Source organism: Cyprinodon variegatus, unplaced genomic scaffold (assembly GCF_000732505.1).
Source record: "Cyprinodon variegatus isolate N-32 unplaced genomic scaffold, C_variegatus-1.0 Scaffold282, whole genome shotgun sequence".
Taxonomy (NCBI): domain Eukaryota; kingdom Metazoa; phylum Chordata; class Actinopteri; order Cyprinodontiformes; family Cyprinodontidae; genus Cyprinodon; species Cyprinodon variegatus.
In genome coordinates, this window is record NW_015150735.1 from 566,050 (window position 1) to 583,230 (window position 17,181).

General features: G+C 40.9%; 2 protein-coding genes across 9 annotated transcripts in view; both read right to left on the bottom strand.

Annotated features, from left to right (window-relative positions):
* The window catches only part of LOC107090141 (protein LYRIC-like), an 11,878-nt gene extending 9,799 nt beyond the window's left edge, over positions 1 to 2,079 (bottom strand). The window contains exons 1-2 of one of the 2 annotated variants that reach the window (XM_015383354.1): positions 1,442 to 2,079; positions 1,117 to 1,233 (exon numbers count right to left, since the gene is read on the bottom strand). In XM_015383354.1, the coding sequence (XP_015238840.1) occupies positions 1,117 to 1,233; positions 1,442 to 1,771 (447 nt within the window). In that variant the 5' untranslated portion in view covers positions 1,772 to 2,079. The remainder of the gene's footprint in view (positions 1 to 1,116; positions 1,234 to 1,441) is intronic. The other variant, XM_015383353.1, reaches the window with a different exon arrangement.
* A 915-nt stretch (positions 2,080 to 2,994) lies between these two features.
* ubr5 (ubiquitin protein ligase E3 component n-recognin 5) overlaps positions 2,995 to 17,181 on the bottom strand; it is a 60,475-nt gene continuing 46,288 nt past the window's right edge. For 3 of the 7 annotated variants that reach the window (XM_015383341.1, XM_015383345.1, XM_015383344.1), the window contains exons 42-58: positions 16,817 to 16,890; positions 16,555 to 16,727; positions 16,041 to 16,154; positions 12,714 to 12,931; positions 12,507 to 12,627; positions 12,030 to 12,402; positions 11,766 to 11,853; positions 9,547 to 9,691; positions 9,301 to 9,431; positions 9,131 to 9,191; positions 8,824 to 9,005; positions 8,645 to 8,729; positions 8,414 to 8,569; positions 6,605 to 6,718; positions 6,346 to 6,490; positions 6,172 to 6,257; positions 3,526 to 3,738 (exon numbers count right to left, since the gene is read on the bottom strand). In XM_015383341.1, the coding sequence (XP_015238827.1) occupies positions 3,526 to 3,738; positions 6,172 to 6,257; positions 6,346 to 6,490; positions 6,605 to 6,718; positions 8,414 to 8,569; positions 8,645 to 8,729; positions 8,824 to 9,005; positions 9,131 to 9,191; positions 9,301 to 9,431; positions 9,547 to 9,691; positions 11,766 to 11,853; positions 12,030 to 12,402; positions 12,507 to 12,627; positions 12,714 to 12,931; positions 16,041 to 16,154; positions 16,555 to 16,727; positions 16,817 to 16,890 (2,479 nt within the window). Of the gene's footprint in view, positions 3,739 to 6,171; positions 6,258 to 6,345; positions 6,491 to 6,604; positions 6,719 to 8,413; positions 8,570 to 8,644; positions 8,730 to 8,823; positions 9,006 to 9,130; positions 9,192 to 9,300; positions 9,432 to 9,546; positions 9,692 to 11,765; positions 11,854 to 12,029; positions 12,403 to 12,506; positions 12,628 to 12,713; positions 12,932 to 16,040; positions 16,155 to 16,554; positions 16,728 to 16,816; positions 16,891 to 17,181 lie in introns of all 7 variants that reach the window. The other 4 variants (XM_015383339.1, XM_015383342.1, XM_015383340.1 and 1 more) reach the window with 4 other exon arrangements.

Here is a 17,181-nt window from a genome sequence, read left to right on the forward strand (position 1 = left end):
AAAGTAGAATGGGAGGCAGATCTTTTAGTTATCAGGCTCCTCTCCTGTGGAACCAACTACCAGTTTTAGTCTGTGAGGCAGACACCCTGTCTACTTTTAAGACTAGGCTTAAAACTTTCCTTTTTTGATAAAACTTATACTTAGAGTGGCTCAGGTTATCCTGAGCTCTCTCTGTAGTTATGCTGCTATAGGCTTAGACTGCTGGAGGACATAGGGACCCCTTTTTCCTCATTCTGTCACTATTCTCACATTCTGCAGAATCTGTTAGTTCAATCTCATTCTGCTCTCTCTGCTTTTTCCTCATAGTAGCTTTGCCTCTACTTTTCCTGTTTGAATGTGACTCCATCCTGGAGAGAAATATCAGCTGTGCTGCTGCCATCAACTCCTTTGTTCATAGATGTTCAAGATTAGCCTGTTTTTCAATGTAGTCCTGTTTCTCTGACTGTGACTAACTGGATGTGCTCTCTTTTATCCTCTAACATGGGAGTTGGCTGGGAGCTCATCTGCCTGGCTGTGTGTTTCCTGGACGGGGCCACCTTTTACAGCTGCTTTCTGTATCTCTGTATCTCCTTGATCTCCAGTCGGCCTCAGCAGATGGCCGCTCACACTAAGCCTGGTTCCCCTGAAGGTTTCTTCCTGTTAAAAGGGAGTTTTTCCTCTCCACTTTCGCTACAAGCATGCTTAGTGTGAGGGATTGCCTTTGAGTCAAAGAGTGGATGCAATCAACTGGTTTTCCTTAGATAGAAAACTCTGAATCAATTTGACTGTGTGATCTGGTTGAACTGTAAAGTGCCTTGAGATGACATGTGTTGCGAGTTGGCGATATAGAAATAAACTGAATTGAATTGATTATTTCAATAATCGATTAATCCAATTAATTGTTTGAGCCCTGTTATAAAAGAACAAAGAAATGAGACACTATGTCAAAGATTTTATTCTGAAGAGCGTAGAAAAGTCTAAGGTTAGAATCTCTAAAATGGTTCATAAATCAATGAACTGAACCTCATTCAGATAAAAGCATATTTCTGCCAGCTATCCCTCTGGGATTTCCAGAGCTATAGATATAAAGCTATAAGATTTAATCTCTGAAGAAGAAATCCTCCCATCCAGATTTACCTCTGCAATCTTGTCAGTCTTTGGTGGTGGGGGTGGCTGCTGATGTGGCACTCTCTCCTCACACGCTGTGGCTCCTTCCTGTGCTTCAGCCACCGCTCTCCCATTCGGCTGGGCTTTCTAAGAATATATCCAAAGCATAAGGATGTGAATAAAACCGTTAAAAACTATTAATTGACATCCAGTCGATAATACTCATAACCCACGCATATATATATAGCCTACCCCCCCAGCTAGAGGCTAGCCACAGTGTTAGCCAACTGTCACAGCGGTGTTAGCCTGTCAAACTAGCCTTGCTAACACCGCGGGTTTACCACCATTTACCGACCTTTTCCGCCTTCTTCTTCTTTTTCTTCGGTTCTTCTGCCTTTAGCGGCTTGTTGGCTCCCGGTTTTCCTTCAACACCATCGTCCAGAGTACTGGAAGCGGGGCGCTTCCTGAATATAGTCCGACAGAGCGAGGCCCACAGGGCGATGATCAGCAGCAGCCCGCTGCACGCCGCAAGGAGGATTATCCATGGCGGAATTAGCTCAGGCTTCAGCCCCAGATCCACACCGAATTCGGAATGGAGCCACTGCAGGCCTTTGGTCAGCAGTCCGTTCAGGCGACCGGTGAGCAACCGGAGCTGCTGAGAGGCCGCGTCCTGCCACTGCTCCATCCCTCTTTAATTCACACTACGGACGGATTTTTCACGCTGCACGCGCTCAGCTAGCAGGCGATGCTAGCTAAAAATAACGGAACGGCCCCGACATTATGGCGAACAATGAAACCATCGTTCAGTCGCATCGGTAAAGATAGGTACAATGCTGACGCACCAACCCTCCAACAGAGTGATAGGACAAACTATGAGCTAACTAGCTGGTTAACCAACGGTTATCATTATTGGATGATGTAGCGTTAATCTGGGCAGCCCAATATTTCTAATGTGACCGCGCGTGCAGCGAGTTCACCTCATATGGCTCCGTTATGACTGGAGGAAAAATGTGACGTTCAAGGCGGTATGGAAATTTAACATTCATCTAGTTACAGTTCCTAGCAGTCGGATACCGCTCCCCCAATACGGATTAATGACGTGTCTGATGGTTTCATTATAATTATTTTTTAAAGCTTTAAAAGAGACAAGTCTTAGATTTACGTGGTTGAATCAAAATATTTCTTGTTTCTTAAAATGTTTTGATCGCCTAACCAGATAGTTAAAGAAACCGCCCTAACAGCCCCTGAAAGGGACTCTGAAACCACCTGATTGGCCGAAGCCTGGAATTTTTAGTTTTTTCTTAAGATATGTTCATATATTTTGGGAAATTCTCGCCTATTTTGCATACCCAAATGGAAAAGCAAATAACTTAGTAAGCCCAAATCACATGTATGATATATAATTTGAAAGCAAACACCTTCTAGTTTCTGAATATCTACATGGAATTTGGGTGAGTAAAACAACCCAAGCTGCATCAGTTCGAACATCACTCCAAGTTGTTTTTTTATTCTCGAAAATAAAAGGTCTTTTTTGAACAGCAGTAATAAAGACATCCTTACTTGTTGTGGCTCCTTTGTCATGTTTACATTTTGACAAGCTGCTATATCTTTAATTGTGCTCTGGTGCTCACTATGTCCATAAAATGAACTTGGTTGTTGAATTGTGGAGAATCTAAGCTTTCCAAAGATGTCTAACATGTCTATATTGGTTAACATTTTACCGGTGGAATATTCATGCATTATGATTTATTAGTTTTAAACACTTATAACCAGTACGTTTTAAAGGATATATTAAAAATAGATAATCTTGTGGCATACAAAAAAAATCTAAGTCAGAATCAAATTACATAGGGTGATTAAATCAGGAAAAGATTATCTGAAAGCAAAGTTTAAGTTGTGAAACAAAACAAAAACAAGACAACTTATTTACATCCAAGTTTATTTTGAAATTCCCTACTCCCCCTGTACAAGAAAAAAAAACTTTCCTCAAAGGCAGCAGTGATCTGTCAGAGATAGTACTTTCACAGGGAAGGAAAAAATAATGGTAACCACAGTGCGTATGTTTGTCTTTTAATAATAAGTCTACTGCTGTCATCTTTGGCTAGGATCTTCGGCTGACAGCTTCCTGGCAAACCCAGTTCATGGGAAGCAGAGGTTTAAGCCAATAGAACAGAGCGGTGGGCTTTACATTTTACAATGCCATTGCAGGAATGTTATGGACCTCTTCATTACCACAAAAGAAAAACAGAAAACTATAAAAATCAAAATAAAAAGATGCAGTTTGTGTTCACAACACAAACAAATATTAACTCATGGGGAGACAGAGACCATATGTTCAATCTCTTAAAACTGGACAAAAAAATGAATCTACAAAAATGGAACTAGGTAAATATTAAACAGTAAACCTTCCTTTTTATTCCAACACTTTAACTTGAAACTCTACACAAAACCAAAGTTCTTGGTCTTAATGGCTAGCAGGAGTTTCTGTTTAAGGATCTGTTTTGAGGAGTAGAGTGGCACGTAGAGACGCGAGATGCAGGTATTGGCTGTGGGGAGGTGCTGGTCGTCTGGAGGCCTGATGGTGATGGAGGGCATTGGCTGGAAGCCCTCTTCGCTGGCAGGCAGAGAGGGGCTGGATGTCCAGAAGTACACCTGAGGAGCAACAAATAAGTTATTAAATCAGACTGATTTTCAGACTTTAGGATAACAATAGTTAAGCTTATGTTAATGTGGACTTTGGATATTGCTTGTGAACCGAGAGTCTTTGTGGTAGACATATTGTGTGTCAAGTGTATTTTCTTTTTTCTTTGCTTTTTTCCCCAAATAAGGTAAAAATATGAATCAGTGAAAAATCCACTGCAAAGATCAAACAACACTAAAAATGGGAAAAAGCCAGCTTGACCCAGCTCCAGGGCTATCAAAGCAGCTGAGATGGATGCAATGATCTCATCTAAATCTGCTGCTTTCTGCAGGGCTTCCTCATGCTACAGAAATATATTTAAGCAAATTGGTCCAACTATGAGCTCTTTATCGTCTTTATCCCCATAGAGATAAAGAAATTTCAATCATTTCATTAAGTTTTTCAAATAAAACAGAGAAAATTATCATTTAGTATCTCAGCAAAGAAAATGTAAAGCTCCCACTGAATCCCTAATACATCAGAAAAAGGCAAAGTACCACAATTCAATAAATAAATACCTTATGAAATCATTTTTTTATGCATTAAAAGAGGAAAAAATACACAATTGAATTCAGTTTATTTCTATAGTGGCAATTCACAACATGTCATTTCAAGGCCCTTACTATTCACCAGATCATACAGTGAAATTGATTCAACATTTTTTATCTAAGGAAAACCAGCTGATTGCATTGATTTATTGGCTGGAAGGCAATCCCTCACACTAAGCATGCTTGTAGCGACAGTGGAGAGGAAAAACTCCCTTTTAACAGGAAGAAACCTCCAGCAGAACCAGGCTCAGTCTGAGCGGAAAATGAAAGTAAAATCTGCTAAATAGAAAGTAAAATAAATAAATCATTTAATGATTTAATAAATTCATGTTCCTGCACTGAACCACACCATGCATTAATTTGAACAGATCCATCAAAGTCAAGTAGGCGGGACTAAAGCGACAAACAGAAACCCGGATGTCTGATTTGCTGCTTCTAACTGAGCAAGAAAAGAACTTCGTCCTTTTTTTTTTCTTCTCAAAGTCGATGTTATCACAAGAAAAAGCTGAAATAACTTTAAAAATATGCTGCAAATTATTTACAGCAAATCTAATCTCCATAACCCTACTTTGGTCTGAAATCTATCTAATAAACTTATGAGAGAGCGTGGTGTGGTCACAAACTTCAGCAGAATCACAGTTAGTCCCGCCAAGTGACTGATGGCAGCTCTCAATCCCTCATTAACATTTGAGACCTAATTATGTATATAGAGGCTGAAATCGCTCATCCTATCTGCCGTTAATAATTGGCAACACATTTTAGAAATGTATTTACAACTTTTCAAATGAAATGTTGACATTAGTGTGAAAACCAGTAAGAAACAAAGAATCAGACGTTTCTATAAAGAAGGATCTAGTCCCACCACTTTGCCTTTAATGCAGAGGTCTTCAACAGGGGGTCTGCGACCCCTAGGGGGTCCACAGAGGTACTGCATGGGGGTCGCAAAAGTTTTGGTTGATTAGACTTTTTTTTATATATATATATATATTCCCCCTGCAATTTTTTCCACTAATTGAAATGTCTTTAAATCCACATTAACATGAATTCAACACACTGTAGTAAACAGATAAATGGAGGCAGAAGATGTCTTTCAGTCATCAATGCACACATTCAAAGACACACAGGAGCTCTTTCAAGCTGGGCACAGTTTCATTCACAACACCTGTCCCATCAACCAGGAATCAGAAATACTTTAATAATCCCAGGGCCAAATTACTTTCGTTACATGACTCCATCTGTAATAGAGTGACTATAGGACCAGTTTGATATAAAGAAATTTCATAACATATATAATTAAGGGGTCCCCGCTCCATCTCACCATCAGTTTGAGGGTCCTTGGCCTGGAAAACGTTAAAGACCCCTGCTTTAATGCATATGTGACATTTTAAATTAATCCATGGTGTGTCTTAGCACAGCAACATGAAATAATCCTCACTTCTTAAAATAAATTCTATATATTTAACTGAGGCCCATATAACTAATTATAGATTTATTTAATAAAAATCTGTATTTATTTCCAGTTTTAATAATAATCATTCCTGTATAAACCCTGAATAAGTACATTTTTAACTCCAATTTCCGCGCAAATATATTGCGGTATAATATATCTGACGAAATTGTTTTTATAATTTTTTAAAATTTTTTAAATAAAGCATTTTAAATCCCATGGTAATCACATTTGATGAATTTTAATGCCTATTAAGGCCTTAATTTGAAAATAATAATAATTTAATGACTTAATGATTTTAATGAATAAATAATAATAATTTACCTATTGTATTGTGGCACTTGTCACCCTCCATAGTTGAGCACATTAAAGCTTCTAATCACTTTTCATTTAGAAAACGAAGAACTTACCAGATCCTGCCTCTCGGTCATGCTCATCTTTTCTACTATGGACCAAAACCATCGTTTAAACTGGAGAAGTTTATCTGCGTTTTCCCCTGGAAGATGAAATGGTACAAAAGAAAATGTAAAAGTAGGTAATCAAACGGGAATCAGGTTTACTATGCAGCGCTTTGAGAAATAGACCTGATTCATCGTTGAAAGAAGTGAAGCTGATCAGCATCTGAACGTTGACTTCTCCACAGCCGTTAACCAGCAGCCTGAAGTCTTCGGCCGTCAGGTCCTCCAGGGCGTTTTTAGGAAGAACATCCAGCAAGCCTTTCCTCATCGCCTTCAGAAGGAAAACAAAAACAAACTCAAGTTAAGATTTCGGTAAATGGAACAACCTTAATTAGCTGTCCAACCAAAACATGGATTTCAAAGCTAGCTTTGGTGTTGGGCTTACATGGAGAGGCTGCTCAGCCACCACCAGCATTCGGTGCTCCGCGTATTTCCTCACATACTCGTAGACGTTGTGCGGAGTCACTGGCATGTTGACGCCACCAGACAGAAGCTCGACCTGGACAACACAGAAAGAAAACAATTCATTTAAATGATTGAGAATTTAACAAACAGAATTCATGGATTAAATGTCAGCCATTTTCTGTTTTTACACAAAACATTATTTTCAACTGATAATACATATTTAGACTGAATTGTGATTGATTTTTGCCGCTACCCGACACACTATACTCCTGAAGGAGCACCTGCAGATTTATCAGTGAAATTAAATAAATCCTGAGTATTTGATAGTAAAGAGAAAGAGCTGAAAGTGTTTTTGTAGAGAGAAGTAGATGAGGGAGCTGACAGGGTAGCTGTCAGTAACATCTTTACAATAAAAGGGAGAAGAGAATGGGTTTTTTTTATGTAGAAGGAAAAGTGAGAATGCACTAATCCACTTTTTGTGTTTACAGAACTGTTGGAAAAAAGTTTATAAATTGATCAAAACATCTTAAAAACGATTTTTTTTTTTCTCTCACAAAGCAAAGTGAATAAAGCCAAGCCACTCTCTCAGTTGCATCTGCCATTGTACACAAGCAACCAGCAAGGGGAAAGAACTCCATCTGTAAACGCTCTGCTGGAGAGAGGTTTTAATGCGCTTAACTAGGGCTGCGTTAAAAAAAAAAAAAAAAAAAAGGGGTTTCTCAATTCTGAATCTTTTCGAAAAGATCAATTCATAGAACAATTTAAAAAAATAATAATAAATTTCACTGTCCCAACACAGTCTCCAGCCCAACTCAGATATTATCAACTGTTTAAGCCCCCTGTGCCTCAGATATTGATGTGAACTGTGTCAAAAACACTAGGGCTACTTTGACACTGCAGCCTGAAGTGACCCAAATCCGATTTTTGTTGCCCATATGTGACCTGGATCTGGTCTTTTCATGACAGTCTGAAAAACACAGATCCGATTTTCTCCAATCTGACCCAGGCCACTTGGCTATGTGGTCCTGAATCCGATACCAATCTGATCTTTTCAAATGGAACCTGTGTCTGAACGGCCAGGTCGCATTTATCCGACCTGAACGCCATCAGTAACCGAAAAATGTCACTGGGTCTTGCTAAAGAAGCGGCAAGAAAAACAACAACCATGGCAGACGATGATGCCGAGAGCAGTATTTATGTTTAACGATCTTGGAAAGATTGAGTTTTTATGGTTGGGAAAGATCACTAGATGCGCTCCGGCACTACGATCCATGTTACCCTCCGTAAATACAGAGCACGCTTGCTTCTGATGTCAATGCGTCCTTTACTGTGCATGGGGGACACCTGCGTTGTCTGACTGCAGTTCAAACAGGAGATCACATAAGTCGCATATATTTGGAAATGTGAATGGCAACCAAAAAGAATAGGATTTCACAAAAACAAAACAAAAAAAAACAGAATTGAGCATCAAGGCCTGCAGTGTGAACATAGACAAGGTGAAAGACAGGATGTGGACGTTGTGTCATATGAGACTAGTGCTGGGCATCGTGAACCAGTCATTGATCGGAACAGATTCTAACCTCGCAATTTTCCAGCAATCGTTTAAATCTTTAACTTTCCATTCCTAGTTTCAATGCCCAGACTGGAAATGCCCACACTCAAATCAAGATGGCTGTGTGGGCAGCCATCTATAGGTGATGATGACCATGATGATGATGTGTTTTATCTCTGTTGTTCCAATAAAACATGAGCATTAAACCCAAAAAAGAGCAGCAGCAGAGTCTAATACCTGTCCAGCTCCTTCCTCCTTGCACAGGTCAATAGCGAAGGCCAGATCCATGGCGGCAAACACGGCGTCTGCTTCACCCGTCTGCGAGTGGCGGATCAGCTGCCTCAAGCTCTCGTACATGACCGGGTCAAAGAAGGCAAAGTCATGCCAGTTCACCTGCAGAAACAGAGAACCTTGTTTGAAGAAGCCGATTTGCATCAGCTGCAAACACATAACAAAAAGATGTTTTACCTTTCTGCCAAGCAACACTTTGATCACGTGTCTCGTCAGTGTGATCGGACAGAGTTCGTTCTGCAGCAAGCAGAGCCCCAATATTCTGCAGAGAAATTAAAGCCGTGGCTCATTTTAAACTTTAATAATAAAGTAATACCTCTGCAGTAATGCTAGTTGGATTGTTTCCTTTTTCTCACCTCCCGATATTCCTGAAACAGTTCAGCCTGGCTTCTGTGTTTTTACCCGGTCGAGGGGAGTAGAAGCCTCGCTTGCCGGGTTGGTAGAAAAGAGGAGCGTTGTCATCGCCGTCGTCTGGGTCGTCCAACTCCATGTCGACGACGCTGCGTGTTGAACCATGCCGCTTACGGTTATCCTGCTGCTGTTACCACATAACAAAATTACAAAGCAAAGGAAGAAACACCAAGTTAATCAAAAATATAGTTTTTTTTTTTCACCTAAAATACTTAAATCTTAAAAAAAGAAAGAAGAAAACAAATGACCGACCTGTGCTTTTTCAGAAGCTTCAGGGAGACCCAGATCCAGGATGCTGTCCGCTCCATTTTCCCTAAACAAGAACCCATTTATTAAAAATCCTAGCAGCATACATCTCCTGTGGGTTTGCAGTCAGGGCCGACCCACTAGTTCACGTCACGCCACCGGTTAGGTGGGTTTACCTTCCGTGTGCGATGAGAAGCTCCATGGCTTCCTCCACCCTGGCTCGCAGGGAATCCTCGCTGGCCAGGAGCAGCAGCAGCTGAGCAGGAGACAGCTCCAGCAACATTCCCGTGATTTTACTGGCAAATGCCTGATGATAGAAGCATCACTAACATTAGTGTGGTTGAAGAAAAATCCCATCAATCACGGAAATGAGTGCAAAAGGTATAAAATCTCTTCAGTCCATAAGGTCGGTGGTTTATTACCGGCTGCATTGCATGAACTCGTGGGTAAAGGCGCTCTCCAAGAGCCTGTCTGTGTGCAGGCAGAGGGTCGGGCTCGTCGCTGGGGTTACCCTCAGAGGAAGGCCTGAATGGCCTGGTATCTATAGAGAGCTGCCTTCTAGAATCCCTGTTGAAGGAAAAAAACAAACGGTTGCATCTTAATGAAGAAAAAGAGGACAAAGCAGCAGTGACATTACAGCTGAAAGGCAGCCCACTCCCCTGCAGCTCCCAGGGAAGTCCCCTCCATGAACCTAACATATTTTTTTAAATCTGACTCCACCTTTTCACTGAGTTAAAGGGTCTGACCAGACGACGACGCTTATCTTTAGATCTTCAGGGCTGGTTATCCTGTGTGTGTGTGTGTGCAGTGAGCTTGTCGCACATATTTTTTTATTTATGCCCAATATTGAAGCATGGTCTGCGCTATGTTATTCCACGCCACAACGAAAGCGGGACAATCATAAACTAGCTGTGGATCTAGATACGGCTGAGGTGGTGAGGAATAGGGATGGGGCGATTTATGAAAACCGTCAGAACCGTTCGGTTCGACTGTCTCGGTTCGGTTCGCGTGTGTTTCGTTCAGTTCATGCGCTGCTCCTTTTTCTCATAGGCGAAGCGATTACACTCCAGAGCAGGAGGTGGCGGTACTGCGACCAAAGCCAACCACCAGTAGTAAACAAGAAGAAAAAACGAAGCAGCTTAGCCGGGTGTAGCAGAAAAAAATCAGTTGTTGTGGAGAATTGTGTGGGTATGGCGAGTGGGAAAGAACAGGAGTTGGAAGACGCGCCAGCAGCACTTTATAGGTCTGCTGTATGGGACCACTTTGCATTTATAGTGACCTACGATGACGGCGGAAAGAAAGTTGTGGATAAAAGTGCAACAGTGTGCAAGCATTGTGCAACACGTTTTGTTTATGCTAACAGCAACATGACCAACATGTCATACTAACCCCGAAATCCCACATACTCCGTCAGCGCTCCGCTCCGCTGCGCTCCAGACCGGCTGCTCAAAGCAAAGCCTACAGCCTCCGTCCCTTGGAGATGGTAGAGAGCATGCGCGAGATGATTAAATTCAAAGCAGCAAAACATACGGAAATGATCCAGGGTTCCACGGATCATTTAAAATTACAATCCATTATTTTTTGGGGGATTTTTTCATTAATTCCATAAATTCTTATGGGATTTCGGTGTAACAATCAACATGTATCGAACCGAACCGAAAACCGTGACCAGAAACCGTGAATCGAACCGAACCGTGGATTTTGTGAACCGTTCCACCCCTAGTGAGGAAGTGCACTAGATTGGTGACTTAGAAACGAAAAGTTAAGGAACGCTATGGACAGAGGAAACATGCAAGAGGAGGAGAGTTTAGTGTCGGAGGTCATGGATGAGTCTCCTCCATCATACATTTTTTATTTAGAGGAGGAAAGCGGGGACGAAGATGTTGTGGAAGAGGACGCCAGGGCGGCAGAAGCTTGGTTTGGTGTAGAAGGCTTACAGCCGTACATGTTTGAGCCCTTGCCTCGCAACGCTGCCAGTTCTGGTAGCTCTACGCCTGCTGAAGACACAGACGTCCATCCCTGAGAACACTGGGACGGAACTCAATGGGAAAGGAAATGATTTTTATTTCAACTGTTGCGTATATTAGCTGCGACATATGAATCAAGATGCTGACCGAAAAAATGTGATTGACAGATGACCGTTGATATATGATTGGCCAAATTTAGGTGTTCAGGCTGACGTATAACTAACTGGCCTGCAGAAGATAAGGGGAAAAGACACAGATTTTAAGACACGATTTTTTTTTGTTTTTTGGGGGGGGAATTTTCTAAATTTTGGGACAATATCCTCAGATAAAGATTACATTTATATACATGTTTAAGCCAGAATGATTTGACATATAAATATGATTTCCCTACAACTTTAAATGAATCCATGGTGTCCCCTAGCACAGGAAAATGAAATAATTACCTTAACTTCTTGAAATTAAGTCTATATATTTAACTGAGGGCTGTATAATCAATTACGTACTTATTTCTGGTTTAAATAAATTAATGACACATAATTATTTATTAATAAGGCTCTGCTGGCCTCCTTCCACAGACAGACAGGTTCTCTATATGATGATACCAACCAACATTGGTTCATCTCCATTTCTTTCAGCCGGAGAAGCCGATGCTGATCAGTGGAAGTAAAGTTTACCTGTCTCGGTCTCTCCGAGATCCCGCTCGAAGTCCTCCACTTCTCCGCTCTCTTTCTCTGTCTCTGTTTCTCAAACGTTGCATCAGATCTGCGGGAGACAAACGCAGCCAGACAGACAAAAAAACACATGAGTGTTTTACACTTTGGTTGGAACATGGATGAAAAATAATGTTGCAATCAAGTATTTTCAGCATGACTGAAGCACCATCTATCCAAGAATGATCATGTTCTATAATATGCAATAGTTTCTATGTATTGTCATACTTGAATTGTAATCGTGATGACACGTACTGCTGGCCTGCATGCCCTTGCTGACACTCTGAACACAGTCCAGGTTGGGCAGCTTATCGTTGGAGAGCAGGGCCAGAGCGATGGCCGTGTAGAAGCTGCGAGCCACGCCGCTGCCCTCTCCTGGCTCATCTTTGAAGGTGACCTTCACTCGGTGCACAGCCATGGGTGTGGTCGTGCACCGCCTGCCGAAGTGGGCGTTCAGCTGACGCATGGTCTGCTGTATTAGCTGGTCTCTGTCGCGGTCCACCTCCAGGGCCAGGTCTCGAGACTGAAGGTTTCTCAGCTTCTCCATCTCCCGTCTGAACTTGGATTCCTTGACCTCGAAGCCACCCAGCTCTGTGAGAATCTGAGGAGAGAATTTAAAATGCCATTAAACCTCCACTTTAATTCAATTAATTCAATAAATGAGTGTTCCTTTAAATTGGTTGTATGAAGTAATATGGAACGTACCGATCCAGGCTCAGCTCCTACATCCTCCATGAAGACACGACCAAAGAGCTCAAGTGAGAGGCGCCAGCGGCCGAGCAGCATGTCGTGTGAAATCATCATCCCCATAAAACTGCACTGAGGTCTGGAAGAGGAAAAGACAGATTCTGAAGAGTTTTTTTCCCATAAAAGAAAACAATTTAATTAGATTTGCTCATGAAGGAAGTTTACCTGAAGGACGGAAGAGGAGGACCGTCGCTCTCTGTGAGGCCGATCTCAGCCAGCAGGCTGCTCTTCAGCTGGGCAGCCAGGTCATGTGGTGAAGGGCCTGGTTTGGAGGTCTCCATCTCCTGCTCCCCCATGATCTGGTTCTCAGAGCTCTGCTGGCCTCCTTCCATACTCATGACGTTCTTTAGGTTGGCGGTGTACGACATCTTAGTTGGCAGGATCTGGTTTACAAAGAGCTGTTCTTTAGTAACGTCAAAAACCTCATTGAGAAAGAAAATCATAATGACAAGTTCAGCTGTGTTTAACACCACATTTAAACTATAAAAACTTAAATAAAATAAATACAGTGAGGAAAATAAATCCCCAAATCCCTCCTGCAGTGGGTGCAAACCTCCTGAAAAACTACAGGAAACATTTGACATCTGTAAAAGCAAACAAAGCCTGCTGTGCCAAATATTAACATTGGTTTTCTTAGGTGTTCAAATAATTATTTGCAGTTGGATCATACAGATAAATAGCTAAAAGTCATACATTATAATTTTTTGATTTCTTTTAAGATTCTGTCTCTCACAGTGGACATGCACCTACGATGACAATTTCAGACCCCTCCATGATTTCTAAGTGGGAGAACTTGCACAATAGTAGAGCATCAAACACTTTATTTTCCTCACTGTACAAAAGTAAATCAGTCTCAACAGAGGCACTTCAGGAACTTCTTGACAATATTAACTACTGTATTTTCGCGACTATAAGGCGCATATAAACGTCCTTTTTTTCCCTCAAAATGTGCGGCGCGCCCTATAGTCCGTTGGGCGGAGCTACTCTATCCTTTCTTTGCCTTGCAGCTATATTTGCTGTGATCAGTTGGAATAAAGTAGCCTTCTAATATTAGTTCTGTCGGAGCCGCTCAGACACCCACATACCAGCAGTGCGCAATGAGTAGGAATCCTATTCAACAGCAGCCTCTGGCCGGGTCGCCTCCTCCCGGTTCACCACAGCAGCTGGTAGGTGTTTTTCATCTAAATAATCTAAACTGCAGGCACCAGGATAATAAAAGCCAACATATTATGCCGGCAGATTTCTGCATTTTAAGTTAATTTAATAATTGTTTCAGAGGAGTGATCACAGCGCTCTGTGTCATCAGCAATGTGTCTGTCTCATGGCCAGCTCCCAGGTTTGATTAATACTTTGTAATAAATACATGAATAAAGCACAAACATACTCAGTTTTGCTCCCGCTCTATTTTTAAATAAGCAGTAGAGGTATTTAAACGTAGTAGAGGACATCTACCTGTATATAAAACGCGCGCCCTATAATCCTCTGCGCCTTATGTGTGTGTTAAATACAGTAATGGCACACATAACTGAGACTGCGCCTTTTAGTACGGTGCGCACTATGGTCGTGAAAATACGGTAAATTCGTTTGCTTTCTGCTCTATTTCTATCAAATATCTGATTTCGGATATTAGCATTGCTTCTTCCACCAAAGGTTTTGTCCTTCTGTCCTTCAAACAAGATGTTCCTAAGAGGCATTGGCTGCTGAATGAGATTAAAAGAGGAAGAAAACTTGAGTAAAAACACATAATTGACAGAATAAACACTGATATTCAATATATTTATAGTTTGATGCTAAATTTTAATTTTTGCAGGAAAAAAACTAAAATATCAACAGAATTGTATCAATAATGTTACTTTTTTTTTATTCGTAAACAAACCTAAAAAATAAACCCGAGTTGGGCAATAAATTACATTTAATATATAGTCACAATTGAACAAAAGAAAATTTTCCTAACTCAGAGCTGCTGAATCACAATCACATTTAACATGAGCAGGACACCAACTATGTCTCTCCAACCCTTCAGGTGGCGGTAATTCACTAAAAGGGTTTTCTGCCCCACAGAAAAGAAGAGAGAGTTGGAGCTAGAACGCAGATCTACTACCAACCAACTCTTATAGAACAATGTAGAAGTTATAGAGTAGAACCTACACTTTTTTTTTTTTAAATCTTAGAGGTAAACACTTTTCCACACAACTGTCAGAATAAAGTCCTGCGACAGTGGAATCTGGACAAGAAGCCTTCAAGCTCATGAAAATAATGAAACCTCAGTAAATGAAAATTAACATAAAACCACAATATGGTTAAAAAATAAATAGATGCAATTATTTAGCTCTGAAATAAAGACTGTTAAATTAAATTGCTCTTTTTTTAAAAGCTGAAAAACATGTTCCTGAATGCTCTTCATAGCGAGAGACCGTCACAGTTTACTCAGGCTGGTTAAGTAGCAAACTATTTGTTTAGGTAGTGAGCCTGTTGCTGGGTGCTTCATTACCCTTCAAACATTAGAGCAAACATATCAACAGCTGCTTTAGTTATTCTTGGAAGAGAAGGAAAATTGGCCTAAATGCCAGCAGATGACAGGAAAGACGGTAAGTGTTGAAAATGGATTAATAACTCTGTGTGTGTATCACTTTAAGAGCTCAGGAAGCCGTCTGAATAATGTTTGCTGTGATTGGTTCATTGTAATCTCAAGCTGCCAATAGCCGTTGCTGTAGTAAGAGCACGTGTTCAGAGCTAGATGAGCAGAAAGTTGACCAAGTAATCGTTAGAATCCGTTTAGAGTCGTGTTTCAAGAGACTGGGAGAGTCTAAATGAATAAAAGTACGTTTGTCAGTACACCAGCAAGATTTGTATATCTGTGCAGCTTAATTATATATAGCAATTTAAAGAGTTAAGATCATGATAATATGGTTTGTCTTCTCTTGCTACCACCTGCTGGACAAATTAGCAATAGCTATTTATAGTGAGTGAAAATGATAGTTTCCATTTGTTTCTTTTTTTCTGTATTTCTTGTAGACCACTCTCAGCTCTATTAAACAGTTTGGACCTGAAGCTCTTGTTTCATCGTTTACCAGGTGCTTGTGGTGGCTGTACCATTTAGAGAACTAAGATTAAATAAAGGGAGCACACCAGTAAGAACCCAGAAGGAGAGATCTGCAAATCATCTGTGACTGGTTTTGAAAATAATATTCTAAGCCTACATATTTCATGCTCACAGTAACCTTGTCTTTTCACCATTCAGTCAATAACATCTAGACCAGCTTTTGGCATAAGCGACAGAGAAGGTCCACCCAACAGACTGCAATAATAATCTACCAAGTACTGTGGGTCTCTTATAATGATATTGAAAACATTAGCTTTACAAGGACAGTTTCGTTCCCGTTTATAATGCAAATCCTGTCATCCAAAGAAACATCACTGCGAGCCTGGCTGCCTAAAGAAGCAGAGAGGTGTGACTGACAGGGGCAGGGTAGAGGGGAGCTCGTGGTTTACCTCCAAGCAGTTCCTATCCGTGCTCGTCTCAGCCAGGCCTTTGGTTGTCATGAAAGACGAAGAGTACAAGCCCTGAGAGGGACGCCCAAAGAGATCCTCCTTTCTTGCATTTGGCTGTTTGGTGGAGAACCAAAACGAAGGTTAAAGCCATGGAGGACACCTTGTGAGGTGCTCTCAGCGTCTACTTAAACCATCCTTAGGAAGACAAATTAATAATCGGAGTAACGGCATAAAAACACTGGCACACAAGTTAGGATTTAATCTGAAGCCATTTTGTTTGTAGTTTTTCTCCTCAAGATTAACCACTCTTAACGTCATGCTTGTTTTCATTCATTCACTTCAATCTGGAGTTATCTAATCAGCATTAACACTGTCTCCCACTAACAAATACTCCCTAAAATATTCACCGTTTAGCCAAAAACTAATCTACCCAATCTATCAGCTGTAGGCTGCTATCAGCAGTTCTGCTCAGATTCTATTAAAGGAGCTCGTGTTTCACATGGGTTAGTCTGACCTGCAGAAGGTGGGGCTGGTCGGCCAAAGGGATGGCCTCCGCTAGAGGGACATCAAAGGGGTTGGGTGGGATGCATCCCAAGAAGGTCATGGAGTCAGAGCGGCGGAAGAAGGGGTGATTCTGACCCGTTTCCGTAGGAACCGAATCCTCATCCTTGTCCTGCAGAGTCGAACCTGCGTTAAAAGAGACACAGATGTTAACGGAATTTAGTAAATTTGACATTTTGAATGTAAATTGCTGGTTTAGGTAAAGTTTCCCTCACTCTGATTGGTGTCCTCGTCGTTCTCGTGCTCAGAATCCTCGTTGTCCAAACCGAGCTCCAGAATCTCTCTATTCCTAGAAATGAATCATAGTGTGCAAAAAATAAAATAAAATCTAAAGAAATCATTTTTTTCTTAAAATAAGTGCATTTTTTCTTGGATTGAAGTGAGACATTTGGCAATGGAACAAGACAACTTCAATTTAAATTAACAAAAAACAATTATATAACTATCTTATTTTAAGGGTAAAAATACTCATTCCATTGGCAAAACATCTTATTTACCTACTCAAATTAAGGGTAAACATACTTAATTTAATTTTTACTTATTTTTGCATGTTTTTTGCAATTTACTTTGTGTCACAGAG